The sequence below is a fragment of the Carcharodon carcharias genome, chromosome 1, assembly GCF_017639515.1.
Source record: "Carcharodon carcharias isolate sCarCar2 chromosome 1, sCarCar2.pri, whole genome shotgun sequence".
NCBI classification, from domain to species: domain Eukaryota; kingdom Metazoa; phylum Chordata; class Chondrichthyes; order Lamniformes; family Lamnidae; genus Carcharodon; species Carcharodon carcharias.
The window spans coordinates 218,830,547-218,847,474 of NC_054467.1; the positions used below are offsets into that span (position 1 = coordinate 218,830,547).

The following is a 16,928-nucleotide window of genomic DNA, read 5'->3' on the forward strand; positions in this document are numbered from 1 at the left end:
TGGCAAGTACAAAAAAACTGTATATTTGACCTGGCAGAGGAAATGTGCTGGGAATGTTATATTTTACGTCTATCATCTGGCTTTTAACTTTTTTTGAATAGTTTTTCAAATTCTTAAGAAACCTGCTTAGATATATGATTATAGGAAGTCTTAAGTGTCCTGCTATGGGTCAACTAGGAACAAGTTCATTCCTATTGCTTATTCACAGAGTAAATCAGCAATGCTCTGTAGGTTATCCAGAGATCAGGGACTAAATATTCTTTGTTGGAATTTGAAGCTTTTATTCAATAACTGATACATTTTGTGCTTTTTACAGTTGCTTTGATTGGATTTTCATCATCTAACCTTTACTGACCCTCCCCAAAATCTAAAATCAAGATATCTCACTAACGCAACAGAAGTGAGACACCTTGTTGGGCCATTATATAGGTTGCCTTGCTCACTATCCAGTTGTGTTACATTTGGCTGGGAGTTACTTGGTGCTGACACCAGGTATCCAAAAATACTTGTAGATTTCACCTTGAACACAAAATTTACAAAAGTGAAAAAACGTAATTTTATCCTTTAAAAAAAAAAATCCTCTAACGAAACATTGGCTCATTTATAAGTGGGGAAGATTAGGTTTATTCTATCTGAAACTGATCTGGAAAAATTAAGCTTAGGTGGAATTGAAAATAAAAACCTATGTCCGGATGTCTTGATTCCCCATTTCTCATTATTTCCTCCTTATAATGTGCTGAAACTACTTTCTGGTTAACTGGGTGTGTTTGTAAGTGCTGTGATCTTCTCAAAATTACTCTTAGAATAGCTAAGCTGTTTTTTCAAGCACTTGTGACCAATGATCATCGCTATGGACACTATTTTGTGATTTACTAAGAATTTTCTGTTTAAGAGTAGTGTTGATGTTCTACTTGTAGGGTAACTTATTAAAAGCAGCTGAAGAGAATTAATTTAGATAAGGTAGAGAATTTTATCTTTCAATATGTTATAGAATAAAGAAGCTTAAATAAGGTGTAACCATTTATTTGGTTAGCTTTGTAACTATAAACAATAAATCATAGAATGTTTCAGCACAGAAGGAAGCCATGTCTGTGCTGGCTCTCTACAGGGCAACTCAATTGGTCCCACTTCCTTACCCTTTCCCCACAGCCCTGCAATTTTTTTTCTCTTCAGATACTTATTGAATTTCTTTTTGAAAGCCACAATTGAATCTACCTCCATCCCACTCTAGGGCAGTGCATTTCAAATTCTGAACACTCTCACTAAGTAAAAAAGATTTTCCCCCGTTGCTATTGGCTCTTTTGCCATTTAGTCCCTCTAATTCTCGACTCTTCTGCCAATGGGCCAGTTCCTATCTATTTACCCCATCCAGACTCCTTGTGTCACAATAAACCTAAAGGACTGTGGTGAATGAATGCAATTTACCCAGTTGCAAAACATAATGGAAAATCTGCTGTAGCTAACCTTTAATGATTGAGCCTCAGGGACCTGACATTTCCAAGCCAACTTGAAGTCTTTCTTAAAACTATGTTTTTTTTTGTTAACAGGACAATCTAAGAAATCTTACCTCTGATTATTCTTTTAATAACAAAAAGAATTACAAAACATGCACTGGAACGTATAGGTCAGCAGGTTTGCTGTTCATTAAGGGGAAACCACGTTCGCATCTTCAAAAATGTTCTTCTCATATTCGTGATTAAACAAAACAAAATCAATTTTCTGAAGTGTTTCACTTCTTGTTTAGTTAAAGTTTTTCTGTTGTTGTGACTAGTTGATGGAGGATGACTTGATTAAATTGGTATATTAACTTCCCTGGATGGCACTTTTGATCTTTTCTCTTAATCTTGTATACAGACTAATGGTATGGTCACTAATGGCATTTTCCCAGTGCATTCTCCCATCTTTTTCTTTTCCCTGGCCCCAATGCCTTAACTTCAGAATGATGAAACATTTAGGAACAAGAGCAGGGTACTGAGCCTATTGAACTTGTTCTATCATTCAACAGATAATGGCCTTTTTGTACCTCAACCTCATTTATCTGCATCAGTTCTATATCTTTTCATACTCTTACCTAACAAAAGTATATTGTTTTCAGTCTTGAAATTTTCAATTGACACCACCTCCACAACCTTTTTGTGAGAATGATTTTAACATTTAGGCAGACGTGACCTACCCTCTACAAATCAATGGCAACTCTCTTGAATCTGATCACTTGTCTAAGTGCTCAGTCACACTTCTCTGATAGATTCTGGGAACTTCCACATTTCCTCCCTCCCTCCCTTTCTAAATAATGTAAACATTTCTAATTTTTCCATCCATAGGCACAATTCCTGAATCTAGAGTATGTTAGAATATTATGACTGATGCATCTGCAATCTGCTCACATTTCTTTTTAAGAACGTGGGATAGTACTGACTTAACTTCTTGATGCCCTTTTTTAAAAGCAATCACTCTAGGTCAGGTTACAAGTCAGCCTCAGAATTGCAGCTTCTGAAGTTCATAATATGTTTTGGTCAGGTTCAGAATTGGAACCAAGAAATGGTTCAAATTCACCCTCGATTTGGGAACTACCTCTGAATGACAAGCTTCCTTGTAAATGTATGCTGAGCCAATGGATAGTCTCTTTGAAATCAACTGCTATTTTAGTGCTATAATTATGTAATTTTGTCTATCTATCTGAACACTTGTCTGATTTAAGAGTGCAGTGCTTAGTTACATTCTTGTCTGTTTAGTGTCTGAACCTCAATAAATATAAAAATATCATTGAAATGTACAGCAGTCAGAATCACATTAGTTTGGGAGGCCATTACAAAAGCGAAATATGCAATATCAGTTCTGTTTTACTCATTCCTAGGATGTGGGTATTACTGGCATATTAACATTTATTCCCCATCACTAATTGTCCTTGACAAGGTGGATTGGTTCTTAGCATTACAGATTAGTGAAAGCAAAGGTTAATTATTCTGTGTGTTTGAAAAGGCAACCTTCAGATATAATTTTCCTCCCTTCTGTCATCTGAGTGTCAGTCGCAACTTGCAAATTTCCCCCCAAAATTCTCAAGGAGCCAAAATTAAACCTATCAGTGGATGCTGCAATTAAATACTAGTAATGGATTTTGCCTGTGAAGTATGGGGGAGAAGAGCTTAACAGACTAATCTTTCGGATGGGATTGTTGGCAATAAAAGTAGTTATCTGTTACTTAGAATTTCTTTCTTACTGCTTTGCATTTGACAAGAGCACTAGCTACAGGAAATAGGAAAGAAATTGTATCATTTGTTGAAGCTATTTTTTAACAGAATAACTTTAAATAGGTCAGCTGATTCTACAATAAGGTCCTTGCTAAGATACTGTTAGACCAGATGGTAGGTGCATCAAAACAAGTTATGGCTGGAGCAAATTTGTTACATCCAAATATTGAATTATTTATGTTTAGTTGTATTTGTTCAGCCACTCAGTGTACCTTGAGTTAACTGGGTGAATTAAGATGCTCAGTGAAAGTCCAAAGATTTCTCATTGCTTCGTAGATGCCTAAAATCATAAGAAATAGAAGCAGCAGTAGGCCATTTGGCCCATCGAGTTTGCTCTGCCGTTCAATATGCTCATGGTTGATCTGATTGTAGCCTTAACTTAGCTTTCCTGTCCACTCCCAATAACCCTCGACAGCCTTGTTGATCAAAAATCTGTTGAATTCAGCCTTGATTATATTCAATAACCCAGCCTCCACTCCTTTGGGGAAGAGAATTCCAAAAACTAACACCCCTTTGAGAGAAGAAACCCCTTCTCATCTCCATCTTAAATGGGGGACCCTTTATTTTGAAACTTTGCCCCCAGTTCTGATTTCTCCTTGAGGGGAAACATCCTCCGTGTCTACCCTGTCAAGCCCCATCAAAATCTTTTATATTTCAATAAGATCACCTCTCACTTTTCTAAACTACAATGAGTATAGGGCCAACCGGCACAATCTTTCCTCATAAGACAACCCCTTCATGTCAGAACAGAAAATGCTGGAAAAACTCAGCGGATCTGACAGCATCTGGAGAGAGAGAAACAGGGCCTGTGTGACCCTTCTTCAGAGCCTCTGAAGAAAGGTCATATGGACTCAAAATGTTAACTATTTCTCTCTGTACAGATGCTGTCAGACCTGCTGAGTGTTCCTAGCATTTTCTGTTTTTATTTCAGATTTCCAGCATCCACAGTAATTTTGCTTTTACTTTACTCTTTGTGTCAGGAATCAGCCAAGTGATCCTCCTCTGAACTGCTTCCAATGCAAGTATATCCCCCCCTTAAGTGAGGTGATTGAAACTGTATACTGTACTCTAGGTGTGTTCTCACTGATGCACTGTCCAGTTGTAGCAATATAGTCCTTCCCCTTTATAATAAAGGCCAACATTTTATTTGCCTTCCTAATCACTTGCTGTATCTGCATGCTAACATTTTGTGACTCATGTACAAGGACACCCAGATCCCTCTATACCACAGATGCCCATGCCAGCTGTTTGAAAGAGCCATCCAATTATTCCTACTTCTCCACCCGTTCCTCACAACTGTTTATTCAGTTCACTTTTGGCTATTGAATGTGCTTCTATCATGCTTTTGGGTAGTGCATTCCAGATCACAACCCGCTGCATTAAAAAAAAGTCATCCTTGTCTCAGCTCAGGCTCTTTTGCCAATCACCTTAAATCTGCATTCTCTACATATGCGCCCCCTTCTGCTAGCAGAAACAGTTTCTCCTTTTACTCAGTCGGAATGCTTCTTGATTTTGAATGCCTCTGTTAAACCTCCTATTGACCTTTTCTGCCCCAAGGATAACAATCCCTCTAGTATCTCCACAGAACTGAAGTTCCTCATCCCTGGTACCAACATTCTCGTCAATATCCTCACCCTCTCGGAGGCTTTAATACCTTTCCTAAGGTGTGGATGCTCAGAATTGGACACACCACCCAGAAACAATAACTTACAGTGGGCACAAAATTTAGAAAAAAAGTATGCTTGTTCATTGGGGATAGTGGAAAGAAGAATGTTGGCTTTGTTAAAAAAATTTTTTTGTCAGTATTTTGTTTTATAACTCAGAGTCATAGAGGTCTACAGCACAGGAAAAGACCCTTCGGCTCATTGAGTCTGCGCTGGTCAAACAAGTACCTAACTATTCTAATCCCATTTTCCAGCACTAGGCTCATAGCCTTGTATGCCATGGCATCGCAAGTGCACATCCAAATACCTCCTAAATGTTATGAGGGTTCCTGACTCTACCACCCTTTCAGGCAGTGAGTTCCAGATTCCCACCACCCTCTGGGTGAAAAAATTCTTCCTCACATCCCCTCTAAACCTCCTGGCCCTTATCTTAAATCTATGCTCCCTGGTTATTGATCCCTCCAACAAAGGAAAAAGTTCCTTCCTGTCCACCCTATCTATAATCCCTCCTAATTTTATACAACTCAATCATGTCCCCCCCTCAATCTCCTCTGCTCCAGGGAAAATAACCCCAGTTTATCCAATCGACTCATAACTAAAACTCTCCAGCCAGGCAACATCCTAGCAAATCTCCTCTGCACTCTCTCTAGTGCAATCACATCCTCACTATAATGCGGATTCCAGAACTGCACACGATGCTCTAGCTGTGGCCTAATCAGCGTTTTATACAGCATTTTAACTAATTGTTAAAAAGGAATAGCTCATTTCTCTTTCTACCTTTTGCAGGTAATTGTATTCAGTTTTGGACTTGATAATCCCAAACCCATAAAATTGAAGACTACATCCAAGCACGTGGGATCAAAAAGAATCGGTCCAACTCGGGCAGAGACTTCGATAACTTCACTGAAAAAGGATCAGTGCATTACACGATCTTTTATCGGATTTTTAAATAGAGGGGGGCAAGGAACAGAAGGGCAGTAAGACTCATGTAACCACTTAATTGTTGATTTCACTGAAATGTGTTGTGGACAAATCCAGCCTGTACCATAATCTTTATCATTTCTACCATCATGTTGGAGAGGACAGAATGTTCTCACTTAAGTGCAATGCATTCTAGAAAAGATTGTGATTGGTCTGTGCTTCTAGAGAGCTGTAAAATTTTCCAGAAAATATTGGGGCTGTCTAAACAAAGCTGTTATGTTATATATAGGAAATCTTATTTTTGTTATTAAATATTGTTCAACTCTGGAACAGTTTAAGCTGCAGCATTTTTTTAATAAGGAGAAAACAATGCTGCTTCAATACATAATCACAGCCTCTTTCTGAATTGCATTCTCTTTCTGCTTCCTCCCTCCCTCTTCCTCCTTCCCCTCGCCCTCTTCCTCCTTCCCCTCGCCCTCTTCCTCCTTCCCCTCGCCCTCTTCCTCCTTCCCCTCGCCCTCTTCCTCCTTCCCCTCGCCCTCTTCCTTCTTCCCCTCGCCCTCTTCCTCCTTCCCCTCGCCCTCTTCCTCCTTCCCCTCGCCCTCTTCCTCCTTCCCCTCGCCCTCTTCCTCCTTCCCCTCGCCCTCTTCCTCCTTCCCCTCGCCCTCTTCCTCCTTCCCCTCGCCCTCTTCCTCCTTCCCCTCGCCCTCTTCCTCCTTCCCCTCGCCCTCTTCCTCCTTCCCCTCGCCCTCTTCCTCCTTCCCCTCGCCCTCTTCCTCCTTCCCCTCGCCCTCTTCCTCCTTCCCCTCGCCCTCTTCCTCCTTCCCCTCGCCCTCTTCCTCCTTCCCCTCGCCCTCTTCCTCCTTCCCCTCGCCCTCTTCCTCCTTCCCCTCGCCCTCTTCCTCCTTTCTTCCTCCCTCCCATTCCTCTTTCTCCTACTTCTCTTCTCCCTCTATTCCCTGCTTCCCCTTCCCTTTCTCCTGCTTTCCCCCTTCTCCTGCATTCCCCCTCCCTCTTGTCCCTCCCCCCACCAAGAAACTTAGCCATTTGTTGGTCAGTGTTAGGAGAGCAAATTAATGGTTATAAATGTACTGGTGAGGAGTGCAACTCATAACGAACAATCCTGCCTACTACAGTGTGGACAGGCACACAATACTGTGCACTTAAAAGAAGGCAAGAGAATCCTCAAGGATGAAAATGTTGCAATTTTATAAGGCTGAATTTAGTTCAACCACACTTTAGGGCACCAGATTTTGTTTAAGTATTGAAAAATGTGTTAAATATATTTTTAAGAAGCCGTTTTTCTTCAGTCATTAATACCTTTGTAAAATTAATCGCATTCTGTGACACTGTGCAATGTAATATTCCCTACTAGATTTAAAAAAAAATATTTTTGTGCTGTACATAAATGATTTGCCTGTTTATCATGTGGCCTAGAATTCAATAATCTATGGCTTTATTACTGAGAGTAAAGCTAAAAGGATATATATTTAAATAGATTTTTATAATTATTTACTGAAAGCACCTGTACAATCTATTACTACAAAATAAAGAAATTTGGTTTACACTTGAGAATTTACTTGCCTAGTTTGCTATTGATGGAAAAGGGCAAAAAAATTATGGACTTGTGTATATACAAGCATATGAGCATGGAGCAGGAGTAGGCCACTCGACCCCTCAAGGCTGCTCCATCATGGCTGATCTGATTGTAGCCAACCCCCGATTACCTTTCATCCCCTTGTTAATCAATAACTGATCTAGTTCTGCCTTAAAAATATTCAAAGACACTGCTTCCAATGTCTTTTGAAGAAGAGAGTTCCGAAGACTCATGAAGCGCTGAGAAAAAAATGTCCCCCAATTTCTGTCTTAAATGAGCAACCCCTTATTTTTAAACAATGAGCCCCAGTTTTAGATTGCCCTAAACATCCTCTCCACGTCCAATCTGTCAAGAACCCTCAGGATCGTAAAGGTTTCAACAAGTCACCTCTTACTCTTCCAAATTCCAGTGGATACAAGCCTAACCTGTCCAACCCTTCCCTCATTAAGCAACCCACCCATTCTTGGTATTAGTTCTTCTTTGAACTGCTACTGACACATTTACATCTTTCCTTAAATAAGGAGACCAATACTGTACACAGTACTCCAGATGTGGTCTCAATGTGCCCTGTACAACTGAAGCATAACTTCCCTACTTCTGTAATCAATTCCCCTCACAATAAACAATAACATTCTAGCTTTCCTAATTACTTGCTGTATCTGCATACTAGCCTTTTGTGATTCATGCACTCGGATACCCAGATCCCTCTGAATCTCAGGGTTCTGCAATCTCTCACCATTTAGATAAAATGCTTTTTTTATCCTTCCTGTCAAAATGGACAATTTCACACTTACCCACATTCTACTCAATTTGCCTGATCTTTGGCCACTCACTTAACTTACCTATGTCACTTTGTAGTCTCCTTAAGTCCTTTTCACAACTTACTTTCCTACCTATCTTGGTGTCATCAGCAAATTTAGCAACCATACTATCTGTCCCTTCATTCAAGTCATTTATATAAATTAAAAAAGTTGATGCCCCAGCACTGATCCTTGTGACACATCCTTCGTTACATCCCAAAAGCCAGAAAAAGACCCTTTTATGACTATCCTGTTCCTTGTTAGCTAGCCAATCTTCTACCCATGCTAATATGTTTCTCCCTGCACCATGAGCTTTTCCGCAATAATCTTTGATGTGGTACTTTATTAAATGCCTTCTGGAAATCTAAGCTCAGTACATCCCTCTATTTGCAACACATGTGACTCCTTCAAAGAACGCCAATAAATTGCTTTAAAATGATTTTGCTTTCACAGAACCATGTTGACTCTGCCTGATTGCCTCAAATTTTTCTAAGTGCCCTGCTGTTTCAACTTCAATAAGAGCTTCCAACATTTTCCCTATGACAGATGGTAAGTTAACAGGCCTGTAATTTCCTGCTTTCTGTCTCCCTTTTAATAAAGGAGTTACGTTTGTTATTTTCCAATCTAGTGGAACCTTTCCTGAATCTAGGGAATTTTGGAAAATTAAAACCAATTTCACTATTTCACTAGCCACTTCTTTCATAATCCTAAGACGAAGTCTATCAGCACCCAAGATTTGTCAGTCCGCAACTCCAATGATTTGCTTAATGAGCTGCTCCCTCCCTTCCACTTCCTGATTTACAGCTATTTCTGGGATGTTACTTGTATCCTCTATAGTGAAAACCGATGCAAAATACCTGTTCAATTTATCTGTCATCTCCTAGTATTTCTTTATCATTAACTCTTTTGAACAGTGTGTGGGAACATGTTTCTCTGAAGAGCAGTATTGCTCAGCTGTAGCCTTCAGCTATCCTTTCTTCACCACAGTCTCTTGTGTTTCTCTTTTGTAAATTGTATTAAGGTAAGTGTACCTCTGAACTTGCCCTGAGCTGAAAACATGTTTTTCTTCTCCTCATGTTCACTGCATTTCAAATCAAAGCTCATTGTGCTGTGTCCTATCTCATTCTTTACTTGGACCTTGAAAGTATGGAACTAATTATTTCTTTCATCTTTGCTCCTTCTTAAAATCTTTCTCTCTTTTAAAGTTCGAGCTTAGCACCACCAAACTATTGCTAGATTTATCTCTTTCACACCATTGAATTTAACCTTTGTGGTGTGCTCCATCTTAATTCATCTAGCTTTCTCAAATTAAAAGGCAATTTTACAAAGCATTGTAGTCAAGTACAAAAGCAAAATACTGCAGAAGCTGGAGATCTGCAATAAAAACAGAAAATGACACAAAAACACAAGCAACAGGAGCAGAGGTTAGGCCATATGGCCTGTCGAGCCTGCTCCGCCATTCAATTTGAAGATGACTGATTTTGGGCTTCAACTCCACTTTTCCGCCTGTTGCCCATATCCTTTGATTCCCTGAGAGACCAGAAAGCTGTCTGTATTCAGTGATAACTCAAATACTCAGTAAGCCTGGCAGCATCTGAGGAGAAACAGCACTAGTGGATGATATTTAATGCAGTCCCTGAAGCGGGAACCATGGCGGGGGAGCTGTAGAATTGAATTGGAGGCTGTGTGTCTTTAGGAAGAACCATGTGGGTGGTTGGGAGGCAGAAAAATGGAGGTGCTGGTGCAAGTGATGGGAAGGTAATTGAGATTGTTAGAAAGGTCATTAAGTCAAATTAACACACCTCTGAATGTAATTCAGTGCTGCTCTCTGAATTTAATGAGCAGCAAACGGATCACAGGACGTTGGGTCCCCGACAATTAAAAGGTTTCCAAGCGAGGTCTCAGATCCTGAGAGGGCGGTTAGCCATTCTGCAGCCACCTTCGATAGGAGTGCAAACTTTTATCGAAAGCAGAGGGGAGGCCAACATCCAAAGATGGGACTCATCCACCCACTTCTTCCTGGATCCACAAGTGATGGAGGAGAGGGAAGGGTGCACCAAGTCACCGAGCAACCATCACCAGGGCAGCAGGAGCAACAAGAGGTGCAGTTTGTGGCAAGGCAGGCCACATCAGAACACCATGCACGAGACAGGTTGAAGGTGGCTCATGCTGTCTACCAGTGGTCAAAAATCGCATGAATTACCTGCAGTTGTTGCAGTTCCAGTGCCAAAGAAGGCTGTGCTTCTCAAGGGAGTCCATCACCAACTTGTGATAGTGGTGCTGATAATCTCTGCAATGCTGAATTTTTATGCTTCAGGCTTTTTCCAAGGACTCGCCCGGGATGTGTGCAGGATATCCCAGGTGGCTGCACACTCCATGCATCAGGGAAGTGACCAACACCCTGTTAAAGAGAACTGGAAAGTTCATGTGATTCCAAACTGACCCTACTAGCCTGACTGAGAGGTCTGCTGTCTTTGGGGCCATTGCAGGCTTTCCACGTGTGCAGGGTGTAATATATTGTTCATTTGTGGCCATCAAAGCTCCATCAGAATTGCCTGCAGCCTTCATCAACAGGAAGGGTTTCTACACCATAAATGTCTAGCTGGTGTGTGATCACCAAAAGCTCATCCTGCAGTTGTGTGCCCAGTTCCTGAGGAACACTTATGATACATATGTGCTATAGCATTCCCAGCTGCCAAGGTTGTCTGAGCCCCTCACATGCCTCCATGGTTGGATCCTTGGTGACAGGGGCTACCCGCTCAGGACATGGCTACTGATGCTGGTGAGGAACCCTTGCACTGAAGCTGGGGAATGGTACAATGCTTGCCAAAGGTTGACCTGGGCCACAACTGAACAGACGGTAGGTCTCAAAAAAGATTCAGTTTCCTGGACCATTCTGGAGCTCTGTAATATGACCCAGTGAGGATCTCCAGAATCATTATTGTCTGTTGCACTCTTCACAACCTTGCTCAGCAAAGGGGGGAGGCTTTGTACCCAGAGGGCATGGAGGAGGCTTACTCCTCTTCTGATGAGGAGAATGTTGAGGAGGAAGAGAAGGCAGGACAGCAAGAGCAGCCACCTGCACCAGAAGCTGGAGCCTTGGTGCTATGTGCTGGGAAAGCTCATGCCAGTGTGAATCGGCGGTGAATAAGGTTGTCATCAGGTCCCTGAACTGGCTGCTACACACCACCAACAGGCCACATCTCCCCCACATTTCATCAGGCATACTAATTACCCAGCCTCTCCAACCCTGTGCCCCTTACATGGAGGTAACCACACTCCTCTACCCTACAAATAGATAGATAAGGGTCAAAGGGTTGTCAGAGTCATTCAACAGCCACAAGACACCAAAGAATGGACACAGGAATAAATGCAGAAACACAATTTAATGAAACACAGCAAACATTAAGGGCTGAATTTTCCCCCTGTCGGGGAGGAAGTTGATGGGCAGATACGTGTAGGCACGCTTCTGATCGGCGCCCCCAATCGGAGGTGCAGCGCCATTTTATGTGGGCGGGCCAGTTAAAGCCCACCCAGCGTGACGTCCGCATAGAAGCGCTTTGCGCTCCCTGTGTGGGCAGGGGGGCATTCTCAAAATCGAGAGGGCACTCTTTCGTGCACGGGCACGAAAGAGCGCACTTATCTCCCTGAGGCAAAGTGCTGCCTCAGGGAAATCATCTGTAAATGTAAAAAAGACAAAAATAGAAAAATAGAAGTTCCATTACATGTCCCCTCATGTGACATTGTCACATGAGTTGGGACATGCCCATAATTTTTACACAATCTGTATTAAAAAATTTTAAAGCCTACATGAAACCTCACAATTGATGAGGTTTCATGTTTTTTCTATTTGCCGCCAGGGCTCCTGGCCTGCTCGCCAGCCTTAAGGTTGGACGGGCAGGTCCTTTAATTGCTTAATTGACTCTGTCAATAGCCTCAATTGGCCATTGACAGGTTGGCAGGCCCGCAGCTGATCTTGCTGCGCTCCCGCCTTCTTGAAAATTTAAATTGGGCGCAGTGACATCAGGAATTGCCCCCAATGTCACCGCACGTCATTTTACGCATCGGCAAGTGGGCCCGTAAAATTCTACCCTAATTAAAACCAAAAGTACAAGCACACATGCCACCCTGGTGCTTCCAAATGATCTTCCTGATGCGCTTCTGAAGGCTCTGGCGAGGTGTGCCCTGACATCTATAGCTGAGATGATAGCAGCCTGCTGGATGCAATGCCCTGTGGCCTGAGATGACCTTGGCAGCTGTCCCCTGGGAGTCCATGGCCTGCAGGGCCCCGGCATGCTGAGGGGCTTTTGCACCAGTGCAGAAACCTCCTTTGTGGCCAATTCTGCTATAGGCCACTGGCAGAGGGGTGGAGGAGCACCTTGAGCGGAGCCCCCAGATGTAGCAGGCTGCCACACCTTTTCCCCCTTGGTACGCAATGGTACCTCTCTGTCTGCTGGCGATTGAAGGGCACCTGAAGGAGCCTAGACATGCCTTGTCCCCCTTTCACCTGGCTACCGCTGCCTAGAACTCATGACCAAAACAACCTCTCTACAGACCACATGCCCACTAAGATGAATGTATCTGTACTGCTGGAGGGTAGATTAAGGTGTATTGCAGCATCCTCTGAGGCTTCAGCGCTCTTTTCCTCAGAGGTAGATTGCAGGGTCTCTGTTGAGGCAGAAATCTGTCCCTTCAGAATGTGGACACCTCCATAGGAGAACACAAACAATTCGATCTGGGATTTGTAAATAATGAAAGGTTAACAATAAGTGGCTCGTGTTTAAAGATACAATTCTCAAGATCTCAACACTTAGACATCTAAAGAACCTATATTACAACACTATGTGTGTAAAAGCTCCCAGTAAATTATTTCAACAAGAGCACAAAAGCCCCTTGGTTAATATTTCTCCTTTTAGCAATAGTAGGCTAACAGATCAATTATCTGATTACTGTTTATGGAAGCTTGCTAAGAGCAAAATGCTGCCTAGTTGCCTGCAGATCCGTCAACACAATTCATAGAAATTCACTGTACATGAAACTTACAGAAATGTGATAAGGTACTACCTAATAAATATTTTATTTTCTTTAAGCAGGCCATTTGTCGCATTTATGATGTCTGGAATTTATTAACAGCCACAAAGCCATTATATGAACATACGAACATACAAAATAGGAGCAGAAGTAGGCCATTCGGCCCCTCGAGCTTGCTCCGTGGTTCATTAAGATCATGGCTGATCTGTTTGTGTTTTGATTTCCACATTCCCATCTAACCCTGATAACTTTGATTCCCTTGCCTAACAAGCATATATCTACCCCTACCTTAAAAATATTGTATGACCCCCATCTCCTCCACCTTTTGAGGCAGAGTTCCAAAGTCACATAACCCTCTGAGAGAAAAAAAATTCTCCTCATCTCTGTCCTAAAAGAGCGATCCCTAATTTTAAAACAGCGCCCCTCAGTTGTGGACTCACCCAGGATAGGAAACATCCTTTCCATGTCCACCTTGTCAATACCATTCAGGATCTTATATACTTCAATCAAGCCACCCCCTCACTCTTCTAATTCCAGTGTAAACAAGCCAGTCTGTCTAACCTTTCCTCATAAGAAGGTATTCCAGGTATCAATCCAGTAAATCTCCTTTGAACCGCCTCTAATGCATTTACATCCTTCCTTAAATAAGGAGACCAAAACTGCAGATAATTTTCGAGATGCTCTCTCACCAATGCCCTGTATAACTGAAACATAACATCCTTACTTTTATATTCAATTCCTCACATAATAAAGTTTAGCATTCCATTAGCCTTCTTAATTACTTGCTGTACCTGCAGACTAACTTTTTTGTGACACATGCACTAAAATACTTAGATCCCTCTCCATCTCATAATTCTGCAGCTAATCTCTGCTTTTTTATTCCTCCTGCCAAAATGAACAATTTCACATTTTCCTACATTATACTCCATCTGCCAGATTTTTGCCCACTCACTCAACCTATCTATATCTGCCTGCAACCTCCTTAGGTCCTCTTCACACCTACCTATCTTTGTGTCATCTGCAAATTTAGCTACCGTGCCTTCACAAAACAATCAGTAAAAGACCCATTTATGCATACCATCTGTTTTCTGCCAGCCAGCCAACCTTCTACCCACGCTAATATTAGGCTTTTATTTTGCACAATAACCTTTGATGTGGCACTTTATCAAATGACTTCTGGAAATTCAGGTACAGTACATATACAGGCTCCCCTTTATCCACAGCACATGTTACTCCTTCAGAGAAGTCCAATAAATTGGTTAAACATCATTTCCCTTTCACAAAACCATGCTGACTCTTTCAGATTACTTTGAGTTTTTCTTAAGTGCCCAGCTATAACCTCCTTCAGATATTGCCTGATTGGTACAGGGTTACTTCTAATATTCATGTTGTTCTGTTCCCCAAACAAAGATATAGGATTTCACAACCTCACAATGTAAAGGAACATGAATTTTGAAACTCCAGATCACCTTTTCACAGAGCACTGAGCATCCAAACTCCAATCCTGCCTCTTAAATTCAACAAATCATCCTCCCTTAACTGGGAGCAGTCTGTACCATCTACAAGATGCACTGCAGCAACTCACCAAGGCTCCTTTGACAGCACCTTCCAAACCCACAACCTCCACCATCTAGAAGTACAAGGGCAGTAAACGTATGGGAACAACGCCAAGTCACACACCATCATGACTTAGAAATATATCACCGTTCCTTCACTGTCGCTAAGTCAAAATCTTGGAACACTCTCCCTAACAGCAGTGGGTGTTCCTACACCACATTGTTATGATCCTTGGCCAGATCCCAGGACCTGGGGGCAGATCCAGTTAGGGACCAGATCTGTTTAAAGTTGATAAGGATGAGATTTAAGATACCTGCTTTTGGAGTAAAGCTACAAGATTCCATGGGTTTTGAACAAATAAGAACAAACCTTATTGTACAAATTCAGAAAGAAAAAACAATTTACAATATGTATCTTATACTCTAACATTTAAGATAAGTATGAGATGCATGCGAATTAACAGATGAATTGCGGTCAGACACACCACACTACAGAGTAAATGACAGATGCAACCAAAATAGATTCCATTGATTTCTCAACCAATCACCCAGACATTAGTTCCTCTGTGGGTTAATCAATCTCACTGAAATTTCATCTTTCTGACAAGCATTTCCAATCTCCACCTTTGAAGTTCCTGACTTGGAATTCTTTCCAAAAGCTGCTCCTTCTCAGACGGCTTTAACAATGGCCCACCTCACAGGGTTTTAATCTCACTTCTGAGATTCCATCTCCCTGGATCCCTCAACTCCAGTTTACAAGCACTCTTTCAGAACTATGGCTGTGCCAAGCAGAACGCCACTGCTCCAAAAGGATACCTTTGCCCCGACGGGCCTCTTCACTTAAAGTCTGCTCCCTGCAGCCCTTTCTCTAACTTATTAAGTCAACTTAACAGGGACCTTTGTCTGTCCCTGTTTCTGTGACACTTGTTGGCTGCCCACATCCTGTGAAAGAACTTTAAATAAAGGGTACACATTATCTTAAAGGTGACAACTTGTGAGCGACTTGTGTGCTACCTTCTGGATTACTGTGCATCTGTGCAGTTTACACTGAACATTGGTTGTAAGCCAGATAAAAATACATTGCAGGTGAGGGTGAGATTTGAAGTCAATCCATGATTAAAATTGCTCCATTCATGCTGACTGCCATTTTGAACAAGCTCTGTTCTGTTGACTGCTGGTTTCCTAATTTGAATGGTTAGCAGTCACACAAACCACACCAAAATGAATTAAAAACATCCAGACTTATCGAAGGGGGTTTGTTACTAATTTCCACTCCCATCTGCCAAGTTTCCACCGTGGGTTGAAATCAGGCTATAGGTCGGTCGAGATGGTTTTGAAAAGAAAAATGAACTCCTACATGGAACGGAATTTAATGCCCATCCCTGAGATGAGTTTAGAGGTGGGGTGCATTTAATTAGCTGGGAGAATGCTGGGTGGGGAGCCTGCCACCTGCCCACCTCCAACCTGATTAGGTCTGGGGTGGGATGGTTCATGGACCCTGCTCCCAACTGAGACCCTTAAGTGGGCAATCCGTGTCCCTTAAGGGCCTCATCCTGCCACTGCTGCTATTCAATCAATACCTGGTGAGCCATTTGGCATGTGGGGAGCCTGAAAGGGGAGGGGGAAGGGAGGAGTCTTCAGGGACAGTCAGTGCCTGACGGAGGGACCTGGCATCAGGAAGGGGGAGAACATGCTTATAGCCACCCCTGGCCCTTGCTGTCGATCACTCTTCCCCATCCCCGTGCCCCTATCTCCTCTGGCCCCCATCTCATCCTCACTCACGTGTGGCCTTGGGTCCCTCGCTTATCCTGGGTCCCTGGTGGGTGCACCTCTGGCCATTACCATTGCTCCCGCTGGTGCTGCCTGTGCTGCATGTTGTCAGGGTCTGATTAGCCGGCAGCTCTCAGAGGGCAGGAATTCCAACCACCACCACCACCACACCAGCCCCACCGCCCACCCCCGCCCCCACCCCAGGCTGTTGATAGCGGAGAAGGCCCTCTGCTGGCCACTTCAATTGGCTGATTGGCACTTAACATGGCGGGTTTCCCAAAAGGAGATGACATGGGCCCTCGCTGCTTCTCCAGTTGGAGGGAGAGACCTCTATTAAATAC

At 42.6% G+C, this 16,928-nt stretch overlaps 1 protein-coding gene across 1 annotated transcript in view; it reads left to right on the plus strand.

Moving 5' to 3' along the window:
* The window catches only part of LOC121279130 (methyl-CpG-binding domain protein 2-like), a 157,118-nt gene extending 150,757 nt beyond the window's left edge, over nt 1–6,361 (plus strand). The window contains exon 7 of the mRNA XM_041190125.1: nt 5,699–6,361. Within this exon, the coding sequence (XP_041046059.1) occupies nt 5,699–5,702 (4 nt within the window). The 3' untranslated portion in view covers nt 5,703–6,361. The remainder of the gene's footprint in view (nt 1–5,698) is intronic.
* The last annotated feature ends 10,567 nt before the right edge of the window (nt 6,362–16,928 follow it).